Source organism: Eubalaena glacialis, chromosome 4 (assembly GCF_028564815.1).
Source record: "Eubalaena glacialis isolate mEubGla1 chromosome 4, mEubGla1.1.hap2.+ XY, whole genome shotgun sequence".
NCBI lineage: Eukaryota > Metazoa > Chordata > Mammalia > Artiodactyla > Balaenidae > Eubalaena > Eubalaena glacialis.
This window is the reverse complement of record NC_083719.1, coordinates 175,040,988-175,058,761: the sequence shown is the minus strand read 5'-3', so window position 1 is coordinate 175,058,761 and position 17,774 is coordinate 175,040,988. Positions and strand designations below refer to the sequence as shown.

The 17,774-nt window shown below is 49.4% G+C and overlaps 1 protein-coding gene across 1 annotated transcript in view; it reads right to left on the bottom strand.

Annotated features, from left to right (window-relative positions):
- Nucleotides 1-17,774, bottom strand: part of CPAMD8 (C3 and PZP like alpha-2-macroglobulin domain containing 8) — a 98,313-nt gene that overhangs the window by 57,614 nt on the left and 22,925 nt on the right. The window contains exons 12-18 of the mRNA XM_061188683.1: nucleotides 16,065-16,235; nucleotides 13,251-13,379; nucleotides 6,555-6,738; nucleotides 5,050-5,222; nucleotides 4,297-4,446; nucleotides 3,763-3,924; nucleotides 2,114-2,256 (exon numbers count right to left, since the gene is read on the bottom strand). Coding sequence (XP_061044666.1) covers nucleotides 2,114-2,256; nucleotides 3,763-3,924; nucleotides 4,297-4,446; nucleotides 5,050-5,222; nucleotides 6,555-6,738; nucleotides 13,251-13,379; nucleotides 16,065-16,235 — 1,112 coding nt within the window. The remainder of the gene's footprint in view (nucleotides 1-2,113; nucleotides 2,257-3,762; nucleotides 3,925-4,296; nucleotides 4,447-5,049; nucleotides 5,223-6,554; nucleotides 6,739-13,250; nucleotides 13,380-16,064; nucleotides 16,236-17,774) is intronic.

Below are 17,774 nucleotides of genomic sequence, written 5' to 3'. Positions count from 1 at the left end.
GGAGGGAGACTTCCACTTCATTATATACCCTTTCATACTCTTTGAAAAAAAATTTAACCACATGCATATGGTTAAGAAAAATATCCTTCAGAATAAGGATGCATTATCCAATTACAAAAAGGCAAAACCACTTGCTTTTTAAGGCATTTCTTATGCCTTTCTGCACTGGGATTTACAATTCCCTTTGAGGTTTTGGGTTTCGAGGCTGCTTGCATATCCACTTCAGGCCAAGCTCTCAGGAGGCACGCACATGAGAGGCTCCAGGCTTCCAGAGTAGTGTCTGGCTGAAGGATGCTCAGGGGCCAATACTCCACCTCCTCACTCAATCACATCTCAGAAATGCCTTCGTGTGTGTCCAAAGTACCATAGGGGGAGCCTGGTCTGCCTATGCCCTGATGTGGAGTTTGGAAACGAGGACCCCTGTGGGCCTGTTAAATGTGTGACTTGGGCAGGAAGAACCTAGGGGATCCAGGTATCCAGAAACCACTGCAGAGGAGACTGAGGGGAATGGGAAGGGTCCCAATCTGGGCAGAGAGGGCTTGAAAGACGAAGAGGGCTTTCATGGACAGGCCTGCCAGGGTGGGAGATCCTCTGGGCCACTTCTGGCTCAGAACAAGGGCTAAGGAGTCTGGGTGCCACCCTCAAGGCCTCCAAAGAGACCCAGGTGCTGGGGCACTGCTGACCACACTGACCCCATCCCTGGCCCACTTGGTTCTGTGTCTCTCATTGAATGAGTTGGCAGGAAAGGGTACATCGAAGGCCTGCCTCCCCTTTCCCAGCCTACACACCCCTAAATTCAGAGAGAGTGAAAAGGCAAGGTCTTCAAAACACCCTACCCCTCCCCAAGCTGGCTGGAGTTGAGGAGCTAGTGGGAGAGGCAGAGAATGAAGAAGGTGGGAAAGAAGACAGGTGGGTGATGGGGGAGCAGAAGGGAGGGGACAAAGGGAGAGACAGGAGAGAACAGGAAACACTACCTCCTGTGAAACAAAGGTTTCCATGAGACCAGGGACAAAGCCACAAATCTAAGGGGGAGATGTGAACTCCTCTCTCTCAGTAATTGATAAATTAGCAAACAAACAAAGAAACAAAATGAGCAAGGATATGGAGGGTTTGGGCACCATCTACCATAGACTTGACCAAAAGGACTCATAGAGAATCCTATACCCAATGACGGGAGCTTGGACATTCTTTTCAAGTAGATATGAGCATTTACAAAAACAGACCATATACCATATAGCCAGTCTCCAAAATAAAAACCAGATGATGGGTATCATACAGACTATGTTTGTTGACCATAGTGGATATCATACAGACCATGTTCGCTGGCCATGATGCACATCTGACAAATTTATAAAACACATAAAATAATAATAATTTTAAAAATCACTTGAAAATTGAAAACACATCTGGGTAAGTCACTTGCCACATCTGGGCAAATCAATTTTTCCGCTAGTAAGAATCTATTTGGAAGCCAGCAATAATGGAAATACTTCATAGCACAACTTGGGTGCAGCCAAAGCAACACTCTGAGGCTTAAACATTTGATTTAAAATAAGAAAGACTGAAAAGTAATTACTTGGTGTCTAACTCCAAAAGGTAAAGAGTTGGAGGGGAAGGGGGAAGAGAGAGGAAGAGAAGGAAGGAGGAAATGGTGGGAGGAAGGAGAAAGGGTAATAGAAAGAATTTTCTAAGCAGAGTCTCTGGGAGTGGGAGGATCAAGCCACAGTTTCCCACCCTGCCCCAATTTATCTGTCCCTAGGCAGATCTGCTCCCTTGTTACACCTTCCTCTCTCTTCTGCACCCCCAACCCCCAATTCCGTGCACTTGGATGGGTCCAAGGACCAGGGGGAGCAGGGCCAAAGTGCTCAGTGCCCCAGCCCACTAGGCCATTGGTGAGTCTGGCCCCAAGGAGACATTGGGCAATGTCTGAAGACATTTTTGGTTGTCACAACTGGGGGTAGGGGCGGGGGGTTACTGGCATCTGGTTGGTGGAGACCAGGGATGCCACTCAACACCCTACAATGCGTGGGACAGCCCCACTGCAGAAGATGATCCAGCCCCAAATGTCAACAGTATGAGTTTAGACTACCCTGCTCGAGGCAGTGGCAATTACCTGGGGGGTTGTCTGGAGGACACTGCTGCCATCAGGCTCCCTGTGTGGGGCTGGAAGGCAGGGATAGCCTCATCAGTGTACAGGCCGCCGTCTTGCCGGTGGTTCAGGCTCACCAGGTCTGTCATCACCACCAGTCCTGTTTCCTAGGCAACAGACAACGCCCAGACCCACAGTGGGGAAGTGGACATTGTAGTCCCAGAGGTCACTGCCCCAACATCACTGCTGCGTAGCCCTGAGGGAGTCAGTCCTCTCTCCAGGCTTGGTGACACAGACTAAGGGGGTCATGGGACCCAGTAACCATCCAGGGCAGAGCAGAGGGGAGGCCAGCGCATTTGTGGTCTAGGCACAAAAGGCCACATCTTGTATGATTCCATCTATATGAGATGTCCAAAACCACAGGCAGATCAGTGGTTGCCAGGTGCTGGGGGAGGGTGGGTGTGGAGTGACTGCTAATGGGGACAGGTCTCCTTTTGGGGTGATGGAAACGTTCTGGAAATAGACAGAGGTGCTGGTTTGCACAGCACTGTGAATGTACTAAATGCCACTGAATTGTTCACTTTAAAATGGGTTAATTTTCTGCTATGTGAATTTCACCTCTATTTAAAACAAATCAATTGGTGTAGTGCCTAATCCGGACCAAGAGCCAATGACTGTGGGCTTCAGTTATTACTGTTATAATATAGGGACTTCCTTGGTGGTCCAGTGGTTAAGACTTCACCTTCCAGCGTAGGGGGTGCGGGTTTGATCCCTGTTCGGGGAGGTAAGATCCCACGTGCCTCACGACCAAAACACATAAAACAGAAGCAATTGTAACAAATTCAATAAAGACTTTAAAAAAATGGTCCACATCCAAAAAATTCTTTAATAAAAAAATAATATATATGTATATATATTGGTATATATATTTGATACAGCAAAATGTTAACTGTGGGATCCAAGTGGTGGATCTACAGGTGTTCGCTAATTTGTTCAACTTTTCTGTATGTTTGAAAATTTTCCATAATACAAATGGGAGGAAAAGGATGCCTTTTATTTATTTATTTTTTTTTTTGGCCATGCCGCATGGCTTGCAGGATCTTAGTTCCCCAACCAGGGATTGAACCCAGGCCCCAGCAGTGAAAGCACAGAGTCCTAACCCCTGGACCACCAGAGGATTCCCAAGGATGCCTTTTAAATGATTTAAAACCTGGGATGAAAAGTGCCCTCATGCGTTTGAGTGGAGACCGCCAGCGTGCTAAAGTGGGCTAGAATGACATTTGTGTGTATTGCGTCTCCAGCAGCGCCCTGGTCCCTGGAGCCAGGAAGGAAGGGGACAGATTTGAGCTATAAATGTCAACAAGGGTGAGGCCACCACCTGAGAACACGGCACCTGCACCCATAGTGTAGGTTTTCCTTCCACCAAAGCACTTTCATCGTCATTGCTCCAGAACAAGTTCAAGTTATCAATGGACACTCATTCTGCTCTCGTCCGTTTTGCAAATTGGGAGGGTCCACATATGAGCTTCCACTGGGGAGAATCAAAAAAGATTCTGCAATGCTAAAAGTTTGGAAACTTCCACCCCAACCCATCTCTGTACCCCGAGACCCTTTGTTTCAAAGGAAGAGGAGCTCAGAAGGGGGCGGTGGGGTCCAAGACCACCTCTCCTTACGGCAAAGGCAAACCCAGAGTCCTTGGTGACGCCCCAGGGCCACAGGAAGATGGAGGAGCGCCGGCGTCGTCGGGCCATCAGCCCAGCCCACCAGAAGGGTCCATCCTCCCTGGACACCCCAAAAGCATCAGAAACATCGTAATCTTCCAATTCCCGGAAAACCTACAAACAGAGGGGAGCAGGAACTGGTCAACTGAGGGTTTCTTTTCAACCCAAACTGGCCTGGCATGCTCCCATCTCAACCTCCTCTCACATGTACCACTTGGAACCAATCTTAGGAGACAGGAGTTGGTGGCATTAACCCATTTTTAAGATGGGCAGCATGGGGCTGAAGAGGTGGGACCCGGACAATGTCACATTGGATTTGACTCCAAGATCTTTTAACTGCACCCAAACAGCGACAAGGATGGGGTTTGCTGAGAATGAACCCAGTGAAGAGAGACAATCTGGATTTATATGGGGCTTTTCAGTTATTGGAAAGGAAGAGACGTCCGTGAAGATGCTGGAGTCCAGCGTCCGAGGGCCCTCGCTCACCTGGGTGGGAGTCAGCCGAAACCCAGACCTGAGCAAGTAGATGCTCTTGTCAACCGCAGCAACACACACGCAGCTGCCCCTTGCAGCCCTGACCCGCAGATCGATGACTTCCCCGGGTTGGGTCTCATTTGCTGAATATGTCAGTGAAACCTGGACCCAAACACAGCAGAAAAATCGGGAGCTTGGCCAAACTCTCCAGACCCACCCACGCACCCTCTCTGCCCTCCGAGAAGAGTCGGTCCTCGCCAGCTCAGCTGGGACCCTGGCTTTGCTGCCCAGATGAGGACAAGGATGGTAGGCTGAATGACGGGAACTAGGCTGGTGCAACTGGTACATTCTGTGCAGGAGATGGGAGAGGAGAAGAGAGGTGGGGAGATGGGTGGTGACAGAGGACATGTTGCAACCAGTTTTGGAGGGCACAGGGAGAGGACGTGGGGGGCTAAGCCCGTTTGGGGGGACATGAGTGGTGTCCCTTAGGTCTGGAGCCCAGCAGGGACAGAGAACTGCTGTCCACTTTTCCTGTGTGTAATGAAGGCAATCCCCACTTGGGTGACTTTTGGAGGATCTCCAGTAAAGACGCAACTTAGGATCCTGAAGGTAGGGCAACCCTTAAAAGTCCTGCCTGTCATAGTATGTGGGGTCTGACGGGCAGCTTTGTGCAGTCCACCCCAGCCTCGACACCCTGGAGCCCTCAGCCCTGATGACTCTTGCCCATCTCCTCTCCCTCCCCCAGTTTGGTCCCCGATGCTCTACCTGGTTTTCAAAGAAGGTCTCAACAGCAAACTGGAGGCTGTCAGCCACCCCTTCTCCATTCTCCCTGACGTAGAAGGCCAGCAGGCGGCCGAGGGGGACCATGCTGGGGGTCACGGTCAGCCGGAGAGAGGTCACGCACACATTGACCTCTGCTGCTGGGGCTGGAGAGGGCTCTTAGACAAGTCAAAGGTGGGGAGAGACATGAAAACTCAGCATCCCACAGTAGAACCACTGATGCCCCAGTTGCCCTGGGGGTTACATAGGGTGTAGCACGAAGAGATGCCAGCCCAGGGCTGGCCCAGGGCAACTACTCCGTGGATACTCACATCCCCTGTTATCTCACCCAGAAGGGAAGATAAACCCAAGAGGATGTGGGTGCACAATGTCCAAAGTACCATTCAGGCCAGTGCTTCTCAACCATGGCAATGCTACTCCCCAGGGGACATTTGGTAATTTTGGTTGTCACAACTTGGGGGTGTTACTGGCATCTAGTGAGTGGAGGCCAGGGATGCCATCCAACACCCTACAATGCACAGGACAGCCCCACAGAGAATAATCCGGCCCCAAACATCAGTAGTGTGGAGGATGAGAAAGTGACTTGGAAGAGAGAGACCCTGTCTGACGTCCTGTCTGCCTGTCTGCCTGCCTTCCTATCCATCATCCATCTAACTATCCATCCATCCATCATCCAATTATCCACCCATCCATCCATCTATGACTTTATCTAACCATCCATCTATCGATTTATCTATTGATGATTCTATCTATAAAGCTATCTATTTATCCACCCACCTATCCATGACTCTATCCATCCATCAATTTATCTATTGATAATTCTATCTATGAATCTGTCTCTCTGTCTATCTATCGATCGATCTATCTATCTATCTCAGTTGATTCACACCCAGGAGTCACTTTTCCCCCTAGAGACATTGGTGGTATCTGGAGACATTTCAGGTCGTCATACTGTGTGTAGGGGGGTTGCCACTGGCATCTAGTGGGGGGAGACCAGGGATGTTGCTCAGCACTCTACAGTGCACAGCACAGGCTCCATCACAAATAATATCCTGCAAGTGTCCATAGTCCTTAGTTAGGGGATCCTGCTTTAGGCAGAAGGGCTGTGAAAAGGAGGGGGCTGGGAAGACCCAGGGGAGGAGGTGGGTCTTGTGAGGAACATATGGAGTCAAGGAGAGGGAAAAGAAGGACCCCTAAATGGGGAATCAGTCTGGGCAAAGGCAGAGGGGGCCTGGCAGATGGCAACCTGGCACAGCATGGGCCTGTGCAGGGGCCCAGCCCATGGCAGCGTCAAGAGGAGCTGCCTCCAACAGCTGGTCACTGCCCACTCTCCTGGCCCCAACCCGGTCTTGCCTGGGACATGTGCCCTCCACCCTGAGGCAGGCCCCCCTCCTGGCTGCACCCTGCCTACTCCTCCTTGCTGGGGCGCCCACCCCAGTCTCAATGGTTCAGAAGGAATACAGGAACCTCCAGCCTGTGGCCTAGCTCACCTGTCTCGGAAAGGTGCATTAAGCGGATGGGTTTCTCCGGGGCTGCCCGCTTGCTTCTCTGCTGGGTGATGTGGGCAGGCTGCTGGCCCGAGAGCACAATGTTGCCCCTCGCAGCCACCTCATAGTACAGAGTGAAATTGCAGGGACACGTGGACTTCACTGGGAAATGGGCATCCTCCCCGACCTGTGGGAGACATGTAGCATGGGGAGCCATGCCTGGCACCCACAGCCCAGCAGCAATGCCACAGCCTACCCTAGGGAGACAGCCACTGTGGGGCCACAGGGAGGCCAAGAAAGCTGAGGGAGGAGCACTGGCTTCAGAGCTGAGTGCTCAGCATCTGGTCCTGGCTGTGGCCACATCCCCATGGCAACCTCAGCTGATGCTCTGTAAATGGGGCTGTGCTGTGGATGAAATGTGATAAGGGTATGGAAACTCTCAGTGAGTGCAGTGTAGTAAGGATCTGAACCTAGCCTAAGAGAGGTCTGGCCTTTGTCCCCTGCTCCTGGGAGGTGATCTCTAAGGCCCTGAAATGCCCTGCCTGATGAGTCTTTGTTTACCTGGGGTCTGGGGCCACACCAGATACTAACAATATAATTTATGGTAGGGACACTGGGCCACACTATATCAGTTTGACCTCTGGAGGGGCTGAGACTAGGGTCAGCCAGGCAGGTGGTCAGCCATGTCTATGTGACTAACCTCCAATAAAAACCCTGGACACTGAAGCTCAGGTGAACATCCCTGGTTGGCAGTACACCATGCACGTAGTCACACAATGTTGCCGGCAAAGCAACACTGTCCTTGACTCTGTGGCGGGAGGACAACCGGAAGTTCACATTCAGAACTCACCTGGCCCCTGCCTTATGATCCTCTTGCCTTGCCTGATTTTAATCTGTATCTTTCACTGTATTAAACTGTAACTGTGATTCTAACAGCTTTCAGTGATTCTGTGACTCCCTCTAGAGATTAAAGAAACTGAAAGTGGTTTGGTGACCCCCCAAATTCTGCAATTGGGTGGCGGGGGATGGTCTTGGGGACTATTCCCTAACTTCACAGGCACCAGTGCTGGCAATGGGCTGGAACTTCTCATTGGATATACACTTGATGAGTTGGGTTCTATCACAATCCCCAAGTTTCCAGAGGGGGTTTGGTCCCTTCCCAACATCAGTGAGTGGTGGGGACAGGATTCAAACCCCAAAAGGCTGAAGCCAGAGCCCCATGCTTAACCTCCAAGCTGAAGCTGCCCTCATTCCCTGTGTTACAGCTGAGGTCTCCCAGGTCCTGTGACCTCCCCAAGAGCTTGGAGTGTGACCATATCCAACACTGAGGTTACAGGCTGCATGAGAAGTCATCCTCTGGACTTTTGCCCCAGAGGTTCCCTCCTCTGCCCCATGTTTTACAATCCATGACTCTCCCCAAACACCTGGGCCACCCTGAATGCCCAGAGGAGGGTAATCTGAGGTGGTGAGTGGTGAGTATCATTCTCACTGTGGGTCCTTGGGCAAGTCATTTCACCTCTCTGATCCTCAGTTTCCCCATTTGTAAAATAAGGTTATATCTCCTGGACAGAAGGTCCTGAGGATCCAAGGAAATGATGAATGTATCATTCTCAACACCACAACTGTTCACTGTGGGTGGTTAATAAATGTCATTCTACTTCCCACTGAAGACAAGAACCCACCTGTTTAAGGAGCTGGCCCAAAGGTACTCACTCCCACAGCCAAATTTGGGAAACTGGAGTAGCAGAAAGAAGAATGAACTCTTCAAGAGTGTCAAGGTTATGAAAGACAAGGAAAGACCAAGAAACCATCAGACTGGAGGACACGAAATGCAGTGTGAGATCCTGCATGGGATCCTGGACCAAAAAAAGCAGGTGCCTGGAAAAACTAGGGAAATCCAAATAAAGTCCGGGGTTAATAGTCATGTCCAGTGCTGATTTCTTAGTTTTGACAAATGTGTCATGGTTTCATAAGATGGTAACATTAGGGGGAAGCCTAACAAAGCGCCAGTGGCCTTTTTTGTCCAAGTGCAAAAGCTAATCCTAAAATTCACATGGAAATGCAAAGGATCCAGGATAACCAAAACAATCTTGAAAAAGAACAAAGTTGTAGGACTCACACTTGCCAATTTCAAAACTTACTACAAAGCTACGGTAACAAGACAGTGTGGTACTGGTATAAGGACAGACATATAGATCAATAGGATAGAACTGAGAGTCCAAAAATAAACATCTGTGGCAAATTGATTCTCATCAAGGGTGCCAAGACCTTTTGATGGGGAAAGAACAGTCTTTTCAACAGATGATTCTGGAACAACTGGATCTCCACATTCAAAAGAATGAAGTTGGACCCTACCTCACACCATATACAAAAGTTAACTCAAAATGGTCCAAAGACTTAAATGTAAGAGCTAAAACCATAAACTGTTAGGAGAAAACATAGGGGTAAACCTTCATGACCTTGGATTTGGCAACGGTTTCTTTGAGATATGGCACCAAAAACTCAAACAACAAAAGAAAAATAATAGATAAATTGGATTTCACCAAAATTAAAAACCTTTGTTGCATCAAAGGACACTATCAGGAAAGTGAAAAGACAACCCACAGAATGGGAGAAAATACTTCCAAGTCATACATCTGATAAGGGTCTAATGTGCAAAATATATAAAGTACTCTCACAAAAACAAAAAGACAAACAATTTAAAACACTAGGGAAAGAAAGCTGGATGAAGGATATGCAGGAACTCTCTGCACTATATGAGCAACTCTTCTGTAAGTCTAAAGTTATTCCAAAATCTAAAATGAAAAAAGGAAGCATGGTGGTAACAGATTATAACACATTGAATAATTTTTTAGAAGTTCACAAGTCCATAGGCACACTGAAAACAACAATAATACAGCAAAAATAATAGTGGGGCAAGTTCTTTTTTTACCAGCTAATAAATTCAGAAGGAATGTCAGAATCATAATAAGTGCAGAAATCAGAATATCCATCATAAAGCCAATGTGATGACTGATTACAGCAAGAATCATCAAAGATGCCAAAGGCATTGGGTGAAAGGTTGCTGGGGCTCAGGACACTGTGGCAGGGACCTCAGAGTGTCACCCAGATTATTTATTAGCCTCACCTGCAGAGGGAAAGAGCTGGTAGGAACCAGACCCAAACCAAGGATAAGATCAGCTTCAGCAAGGGTGGGGCTGCCCAAATCTGTGCCTCCTGATGGGACTCAACAAAAGCAGTATGTACATAGTAGTTTTGCCAGAACCATGTTTTAACCTGAATCTCACTCATAATGTGGGATAATCTACAAGATCACAGGCTTGAATTCTTTACAAAAGTCATGGCAATGAAAAGGCAGGGAGACTGTTCTAGATCAAGAACGATTACGGACACAGAAGAGCCAAATGCAACTTTTAAATTGATCCTGAGTAACATGCATGCACGCACACACACATGCACACACAGGTGAGCACACACACACGTGCACATGCACAAACATGCATCTGCAAGACATGCATACACAGGCACACTCACACGTGTGCACATGTGCAGGCATGCATGGGTGTGTACACACACTATAGATAAACCATATCTCGAGGACACCTTTGAGAATCTGAATATTGCCTGTGAATTAAACAATATGATTGAGTTAATATAATTTTCTTAGATATAACAATGACCTTGCGGTCATGTTGAAGAATGTCCCTATTTTTAAGACATATTATGCTCAAGTATTTAAGAGTGAAGCATCATATCTGTAATTTACTTTCAAATATTGCAGTCAAAAAAGGTGGAAAGAAATAGATGGATAAATAGGTGAGTGGATGGGTGGGTGGATGGATGGATGGGTAGATGGGTGGGGGAATGGGTGGTAGGTGGATGATGGGTGCATAGGTGGGTAGATGGGAGGATGGATGGATGGGTGGATATGCGAGTGGATGAGTGGATGAGTGGATGGATGGATAGATGGAGGATAGATGGATGGATGGATGGGTGGATGGATGGATGGGTGGGTGGGTGGATGGACGGGTTGATGGGTGGATGGGTGGGTTGATGGGTGGTAGGTGGATGGATGGGTGGGTAGATGGGAGGATGGATGGGGGGATGGGTAGATGGGTGGGGGGATGGGTGGATGGAGAGATAAATAGATGAATGGATGGATGGGTGGATGGGTAGATGGGTGGGTAGGTGGGTGAGTGGGTGGGTGGGTAGATGGGTGAGTAGGTGGGTGAGTGGGTGGGTGGGTAGATGGGTGGGTAGATGGAGGCAAAATATTAATTCATAAATCTAGGTGAAAAGCATACGGTTATTTATTATACTTTTTTTTATTTCTCTCTAAATTTGTAAATATCCCCCTTATAACAACATCCAAACAAAAGTCTCTTTCTGTTTGAGATGTTGGGGAAAAAAAGAAGGAAAGAGTGCAAATCTTTTTCTTCTTCTCACGAACTAACCCCATGGCATCAGAGCAACCCTAAAATATTGGGGTGACAGCCCCATTAACAGAGCAGCTCCTCCCTGCACATCCCTTGGTGCTGGAGGAAGAAGGAAGGGCCCCAACACAGAGCTGGGACTGCACCAAGCATGGCCACTCTTGCCTCAATGCCCTGAGGTCACACTCAGGGCCCGTCAATGACAGTCTGGGACGGGGAGAGCTGGCGCCTGCTGACCTGACTGAGGCAGGACAGAGGTGTCCCTCCAAGAAGAAACTCTGAGCGGCCCAGCCAAGTCCTCGCCTACAGGAACAGTGGTCCCAGCAGACATGACACAGAACTCCTTTCCACCCCCACAGGAAGGTGGCCAACACCAGCATCCCCATGCTGCATGGATGATTAAACAGTATTAAAACAAGAACAGCGTGTGCAGCCAAGCTGGGCACGATCTCACTGGAGTTTCTCATTCTCATAACCCCCACAGAGGGCCACTAAGCCCAGGGAATAGGCAGCCCTGCCGCCTCAGTTCCTCCGAGCTGCATCCCAGGGGCCCCTCGGGTCTGGGCAGCACCCTCAGAGAGGGGGTTTCAGAGGTTTACGGGGCTGGTAGGGCCTGGGAGTCCCATCGGCAAGTGGTTTCCATTAGAGGCAATGCTGGCAAGCCTGCCACCACCCACGGCAGCCGGGCTCAGCCCTCAGGGCATCAATTAAGGGAATTAACGGAGTGCTTTATAAAACATACATATACGTATATATCGTTTAATAGGTGAGGGGACAAACAAACCACAGTTGATCCAAACCATATGATGCAATATAATTCACCACGAAAATGAAAAGCCCTCTCAAGTCAGGAAAAGACCCGGAGGTAGTTCGATGCAAATTGCTAAGTGAAAGAAGCCAATCTGGGGACTTCCCTGGTGATCCAGTGGCTAAGACTCTGCACTCCCAATGCAGGGGGCCCGGGTTCAATCCCTGGTCAGGGAACTAGATCTCACATGTCACAACTAAAAAAGATCCCACATGCCACAACGAAGATCCCGCAAGTGGCAACAAAGATCCCACGTGCTGCAACTAAGACCCGGCACAGGACTTCCCTGGTGGCGCAATGGTTAAGAATCCACCTGCCAATGCCGGGGACACAGGTTCAATCCGTGGTCCAGGAAGATCCCACATGCCGCGGAGCAATTAAGCCCATGCACCACAACTACTGAGCCCACGTGCCACAACTATTGAAGCCCACGTGCCTAGAGTCCGTGCTCCGCAACAAGAGAAGCCACCGCAATGAGAAGCATGCGCACCGCAATGAAGAGGAGCCCCCCTTCGTTGCAACTACAGAAAGCCCTCGCGCAGCAACAAAGACCCAACACAGCCAAAAAAAAAAAGACCCATTGCAGCCAAATAAATAAATAAATATTAAAAAAAAAAAAAAGAAGCCAATCTGAAAAGGACACACACTGTATAATTCTGACTCTATGACATTCCGGAAAAGGCAAAAGTATAAAGACAGTGAAAAGCTCAGCGTTTGCAGGGGTTGAAGGGAGGGAGGGATGAATAGGTAGAGCACGGTGGATTTTTCGGGAAGTGAAACCATTCTGTATGACATTGTAACGGTGGATACGTGACATTGTGCATTTGTCATAAAATGTGCACCACCAAGAGGGAACCCTGACATACATTGGGGACTTTAGTTCATAATCACATATTAATAGTGGCTCATCAATTTTAACAGATGGTAATAATCAGGGAAACTGCGTGCAGGGGAAGTGGGTATATGGGAAGTCTCCGTATTTTCTGCTCAGTGTTTACAGATCCCTATTTCCACACACATCTTCACACATCTTACTTAATTTGGATAGTGGAGTAACAGACTTGGGAAGAACTAACGTGAGACCCAGCTCTGAGTTCGTCTCATCTTTGCACTCGGTGTGTCTGCAAGTGTCTGGTGGGTGATTTCCGGTGCCTTTGCACAAGAAACTCCAGACAGTGGGGAACCAGGGCCAACAGTAGGGGAATTGTCTCATGGGTGGGAGCAACAGGACCCTGAGGGCAGGTGACATCACAGTAAACCCTGGCCTTGGCCTAAATGTCCATCATAAATAAATTACAGGCATTCATTCCGCGGCATACTCTCCTTGCTGGAGGGATGGGGCTCCTGTGTCAGCATCAGCATTAACCCTGCTGGGGCACGTGCAGGTCCCCTGGAGGCACGTGCATGCTGCTTCTTGGGCCCCGTCCTGCTCGAGAAGGGCACACCTGAAAGCCTTACCTGCAGGGGGAGGGAGGGCGGCTGCAGCTGCAGGTAGCACTGGCTGGGGGAGTACCAGCTGCTGAGGGAGAGGTAGCTGGGCAGGTACTGGGACCCCACAAGCTTTCCGCCGAGTGCTGTCACCTTGGTCTAAAGAAGAGAGGGTATTTGATCAAGGCTTGGATGCTTGGTGTAGGAAGGGGGTCTTAATCAAGCCTATGTAATGAAACCCCAATAAAAACTGTGGACACCAAGGCGGGAGTGAGCATCCCTATTGGCAGTGCTCTGTGTGTAGTGTCAGGAGGGTGATGTGTCCTGACTCCATGCTTCTGCCTGCCCCGCCCTGCAGCAAAATCCTCTCATGCTCCAATTTCCCTTTGGAGAACCTCCTTCCCAATTCTCAGAGTATGGGGTCCAGTGTGGCTAGCTTGTTCTTTCCCAGCTCCACGGGAAGCAAGTGTCCAAGGCTGGCCACAGGGTGTTGGGGGTTGGCTCAGGCAATGGCAGGTGGCCCACGTGGCCACTGAGAGACAGTTCCATCATGGGCATATTAGGGAAGCCCATGTTCTGGGCTTGCCAGCAGCCTCAGTGGCTTCTCGGAGGGTAAAACCTGCTTGGGAAGTGAGCACAGGGGAGATGGTGGTCAGGAGAGGGAGCAGCCACGCTGGACAGCATCCCCAGAGCTCTGGATGCTGCTTCACCTGGAGCTCTGCGTCCTCCCCCTTCACGCCCCAGGGACCGGCAGTTATGTTACTTTTGCTCCTTTGGGAGTTTGAACCTGTTGCCTTCACTTGCTGGAAAAGTGTGGCTAACACAAGAGAGACGCCAGAAGTGAGGGCAGGAGCGGAGGTAGTCTAAGACCTCTGTGTGATAAAGAATAAAGAAGCTGGGGACTTCCCTGGTGGCACAATGGTTAAGAATCCACCTGCCAATGCAGGGGACATGGGTTCGAGCCCTGGTCTGGGAAGACCCCACATGCCACAGAGCAACTAAGCCCGTGAGCCACAACTCCTGAGCCTGCGCTCTAGAGCCCACGAGCCACAACTACTGAAGCCCGTATGCCTAGAGCCCATGCTCCGCAACAAGAGAAGCTACTGCAGTGAGAAGCCCGCACCTCAACGAAGAGTAACCCCACTCGCCGCAACTAGAGAAAAGCCTGCGTGCAGCAATGAAGACCCAACACAGCTAAACTAATTGATTAATTAATTAATTAAAAAAAGAAGCTGGCCCACCTTTATCTCAGTTACTGGCAGATAGCCTCTAAACCCCTAAAATTTCCCAAGTGATGCGGGTGTCTTTGTTATACATGGTGGGTCCTGATAATATGAGCTAATGAGATAATTCAGGATGGGGACAATCATGTCAGAAAGACCAGTCATGGGATTAGAGGGTTTGGGGCTTTGAGCCACGTGATGTGGTATCAACTTGACCTCTAGGGAGGGGAGGCGGCTAGAGACTGAGTTCAGTCATGGGGCCAATGATTAATCAATCAAGCCTATGTAATGAAACCCCAATTAAAACTGTGGACACCAAAGTGGGAGTGAGCATCCCTATTGGCACTGCTCCGTGTGCAGTGTCAGGAGGGTGATGTGTCCCGACTCCATGGGGACAGCACACGAAGCTACAAATTTGGGACCCTCCCAGCTCTCGTCCTATGCATGTGTGTCTCTCTCTTTGGTTGGTCCTAATTTGTATCATTTTGCTATAATAAAACTGTAATTGCAAAAAATACAAACTTCCAGTTATAAATTCAGTCCTGGGGATGTAATGTACAGCATGGTGTCTATAGTTAATAATATTGTATTGTACATTTGAGAAAGTTGCTAAAAGAATAGATCTTAGAGGTTCTCATCACAAGAAAAGAAAAGTGTAACTATGAATGGCAACTGGACATATTGTGGTGTCATTTCACAATATATACATACATTAAATCATTATGTTGAACACCTGAAATGAATATAATGTTACATGTCCACAGTTGCTGTAATTGTAAGGTAGTGGGGTAGCAGGAACCTCCAAATTTGTAGCCAGGTGGTAAAAAGTGTCAGTGGCCTGGGGATCCCCGGCTGTTAAAAATCTTTAAGGACATGTCGCCCACAGGGGACATAGTGACCACAAGTGTCCTTGGCTCCCACCTACACATTTATTCTCAGCTGCCTTCTGTCCCCCTATCCCAGTGTCCGTGGGGCCATCACGCCCACCACCAGCTATAGAGGTGAGGGCTGGGACATCCTCTTTACCACACCTGCTCCTCCCTCCCCTGACAAGGGGACACCAGATCCTGCCAATTCTACCTCCATAGCTCCAGGCTCAGTGTCCTCTCCATCATCACCTCCCGTCTTCCCACCTGTGGCCCCGCCCAGACATCCCCCACTATGGGCACTGGAGTGACAGACTGACTTCTGGGTAAGCCCTGAGCACCCCTGTGAGGTGAGGGGAAGCCCCACTGGCTCCCTCCTCCATATCTTCTTGAAATGGCTTGGCTGGCTGGGCATTTGCAGGATCCAATTACACTAGGACTGTGGGCCTCTGGGGCTCTGCATATGCTGTTCCACCTTCCTGGAAGCAGCCTGGCTGAACCTCCCCCTTGTCAGGAGTCCACCTGGGAAGATCCCCTCACAGGAGCCAGGCACCCTCATCTCCTCTCAGCCTCCCGCCTCACTCTGGGGTGGATGGGTTATCTGACTCCCTATCAGCCTCCCCCATCAGACTTTGAACTCCCTCAGGGCAGGGGCAGGACCCAGGTCCACTGACCCAGTGCCCGAGCATGGCCTGGAGGAAGGACCAAATCCATGCCTGCTGGCTGAATGACAAGGGTCTAGGTGACTCACCCACCTCCAGCCACACGTGCTGGGCTGACACAGGGATGGAGGGGATTTCAAACCCTACCAGCCCACCCCGGGACACAGACTCGGTGGTGTATATGTTGTCCTTCGGCGTCAGCTCTGCCCTGATCTGGACCGTCACCCCCTCAGCCGGGCTGCCGTCTGGGTAGGACAGCTCCACCTGGAAAGAGTCACCAATGATTCAACGTGGTTAGGGTGGCAACACTTCCCAAACAGATCTATAGATTCAACCCAATCCCCCAGCAGACTCCCAGCCAGCTTCCTTGCAGCAATCAACAGTCTAATGCTAAAATTCATACGGAATTGCAAGTGGCCCCAAACAGCCAAAGCAATCCTGAAAAAGAACCAAGAACTCATACATCCCAATTTCAAAACTTACTACAAAGGTACAGTAATCAAGACACGTGGTACTGGTATAAGGACAGATATGCAGACCAGTGGAGTAGAAGAACTGAGAGTCCAGAAATAAATCCACCCATCTATAGTCAATTGATTCAAAAAAATAAGATTAAAATATGGTGAGGGGGAATTCTCTGGTAGTCCAGTGGTTAGAGGTGAGGGCTGGGACATGCCCCCTGCATGTCCACTGCAGGGGGCATGGGTTCAATCCCTGCTCAGGGAACTAAGATCCTGCATGCCAAGTGGCACAGCAAAAAAAAAGAAAAGAAAAAGATTATAGTCAATTGATTTATGACAAGGGTGCCAAGACCATTCAATGGGGAAAGAACAATTCCTTCAACAAATGGTTCTGGGACAACTGGATCTCCACATGCAAAAGAATGCAGTTGAACCCCTACCTCACACCATATACCAAAATTAACTCAAAATGGATCAGAGACCTAAATGTAATGGCTAGAACTACAAAACACTTCAAAGATAACATAGGGGAAAACTTTTACGACCTTAGACTTGGCAAAGAAGTCACAAGGCACAAATCACCACATGCCAGTCATTCTCCTGGTGCCATAGCCAGGTAGGAATGGGGCAGGCAATGCCATGGACAGTTCCACGTGACTCTCAGACCTCACTCATTCAGGCAGGTAGAAAAGGCAGTCAGAATGAGGTGTTCAGATATTGTGAAGAAATACGGTCAGTGGTTCCTGAAAGACTCTGGAGCACCCCTCAACTGTGTAGGTATCTGGTGATGGGGTGACCAGCTTCAGCTCCGTTCTTTAAGGCAGACAGTAGAAAATTTCTTGGGTGTAGGTGAAATGCTCCCCTTTCACTGAATGGACAGCCCCAAGCCCCTTCTTCATACACAATCTGACCCTGCACATGGTGCCTTAGCTTCTACTCAAGCTGGTACCCTCAAAGCCAGGGGCACACAAGCCGTGTCTCTGTGTGTGGGACAGTGGGAGCTGAGACCTCATCATGGAGGAGAAAAGAGAGGTCCCAGAGCAGAGAAGGAGGAGCAGGACACAACATGAGGACAGACCGCTAGGATCCTGTGGGTGACCCATGGAACATAAAAGGGGAAAGGGGTGTGGGTGCTGGGCAGAGGCAAGGGTTAGAGAGCATGGCCAGCTTCCCCCTGAGGTGATGCTAGGCTCCACTGGCCTTGCCTCCCCCAGCTGCAATTGAAACACAGACACCCCAGTTCAGCAATTAGGATAAGGACCTTGAATTTCTAGTCATCTCAAACTTTACTGTGTAGAAAAAATGGTGTGGTGGGTGGGAGGGAGATGGGGGCTTGTTCAAA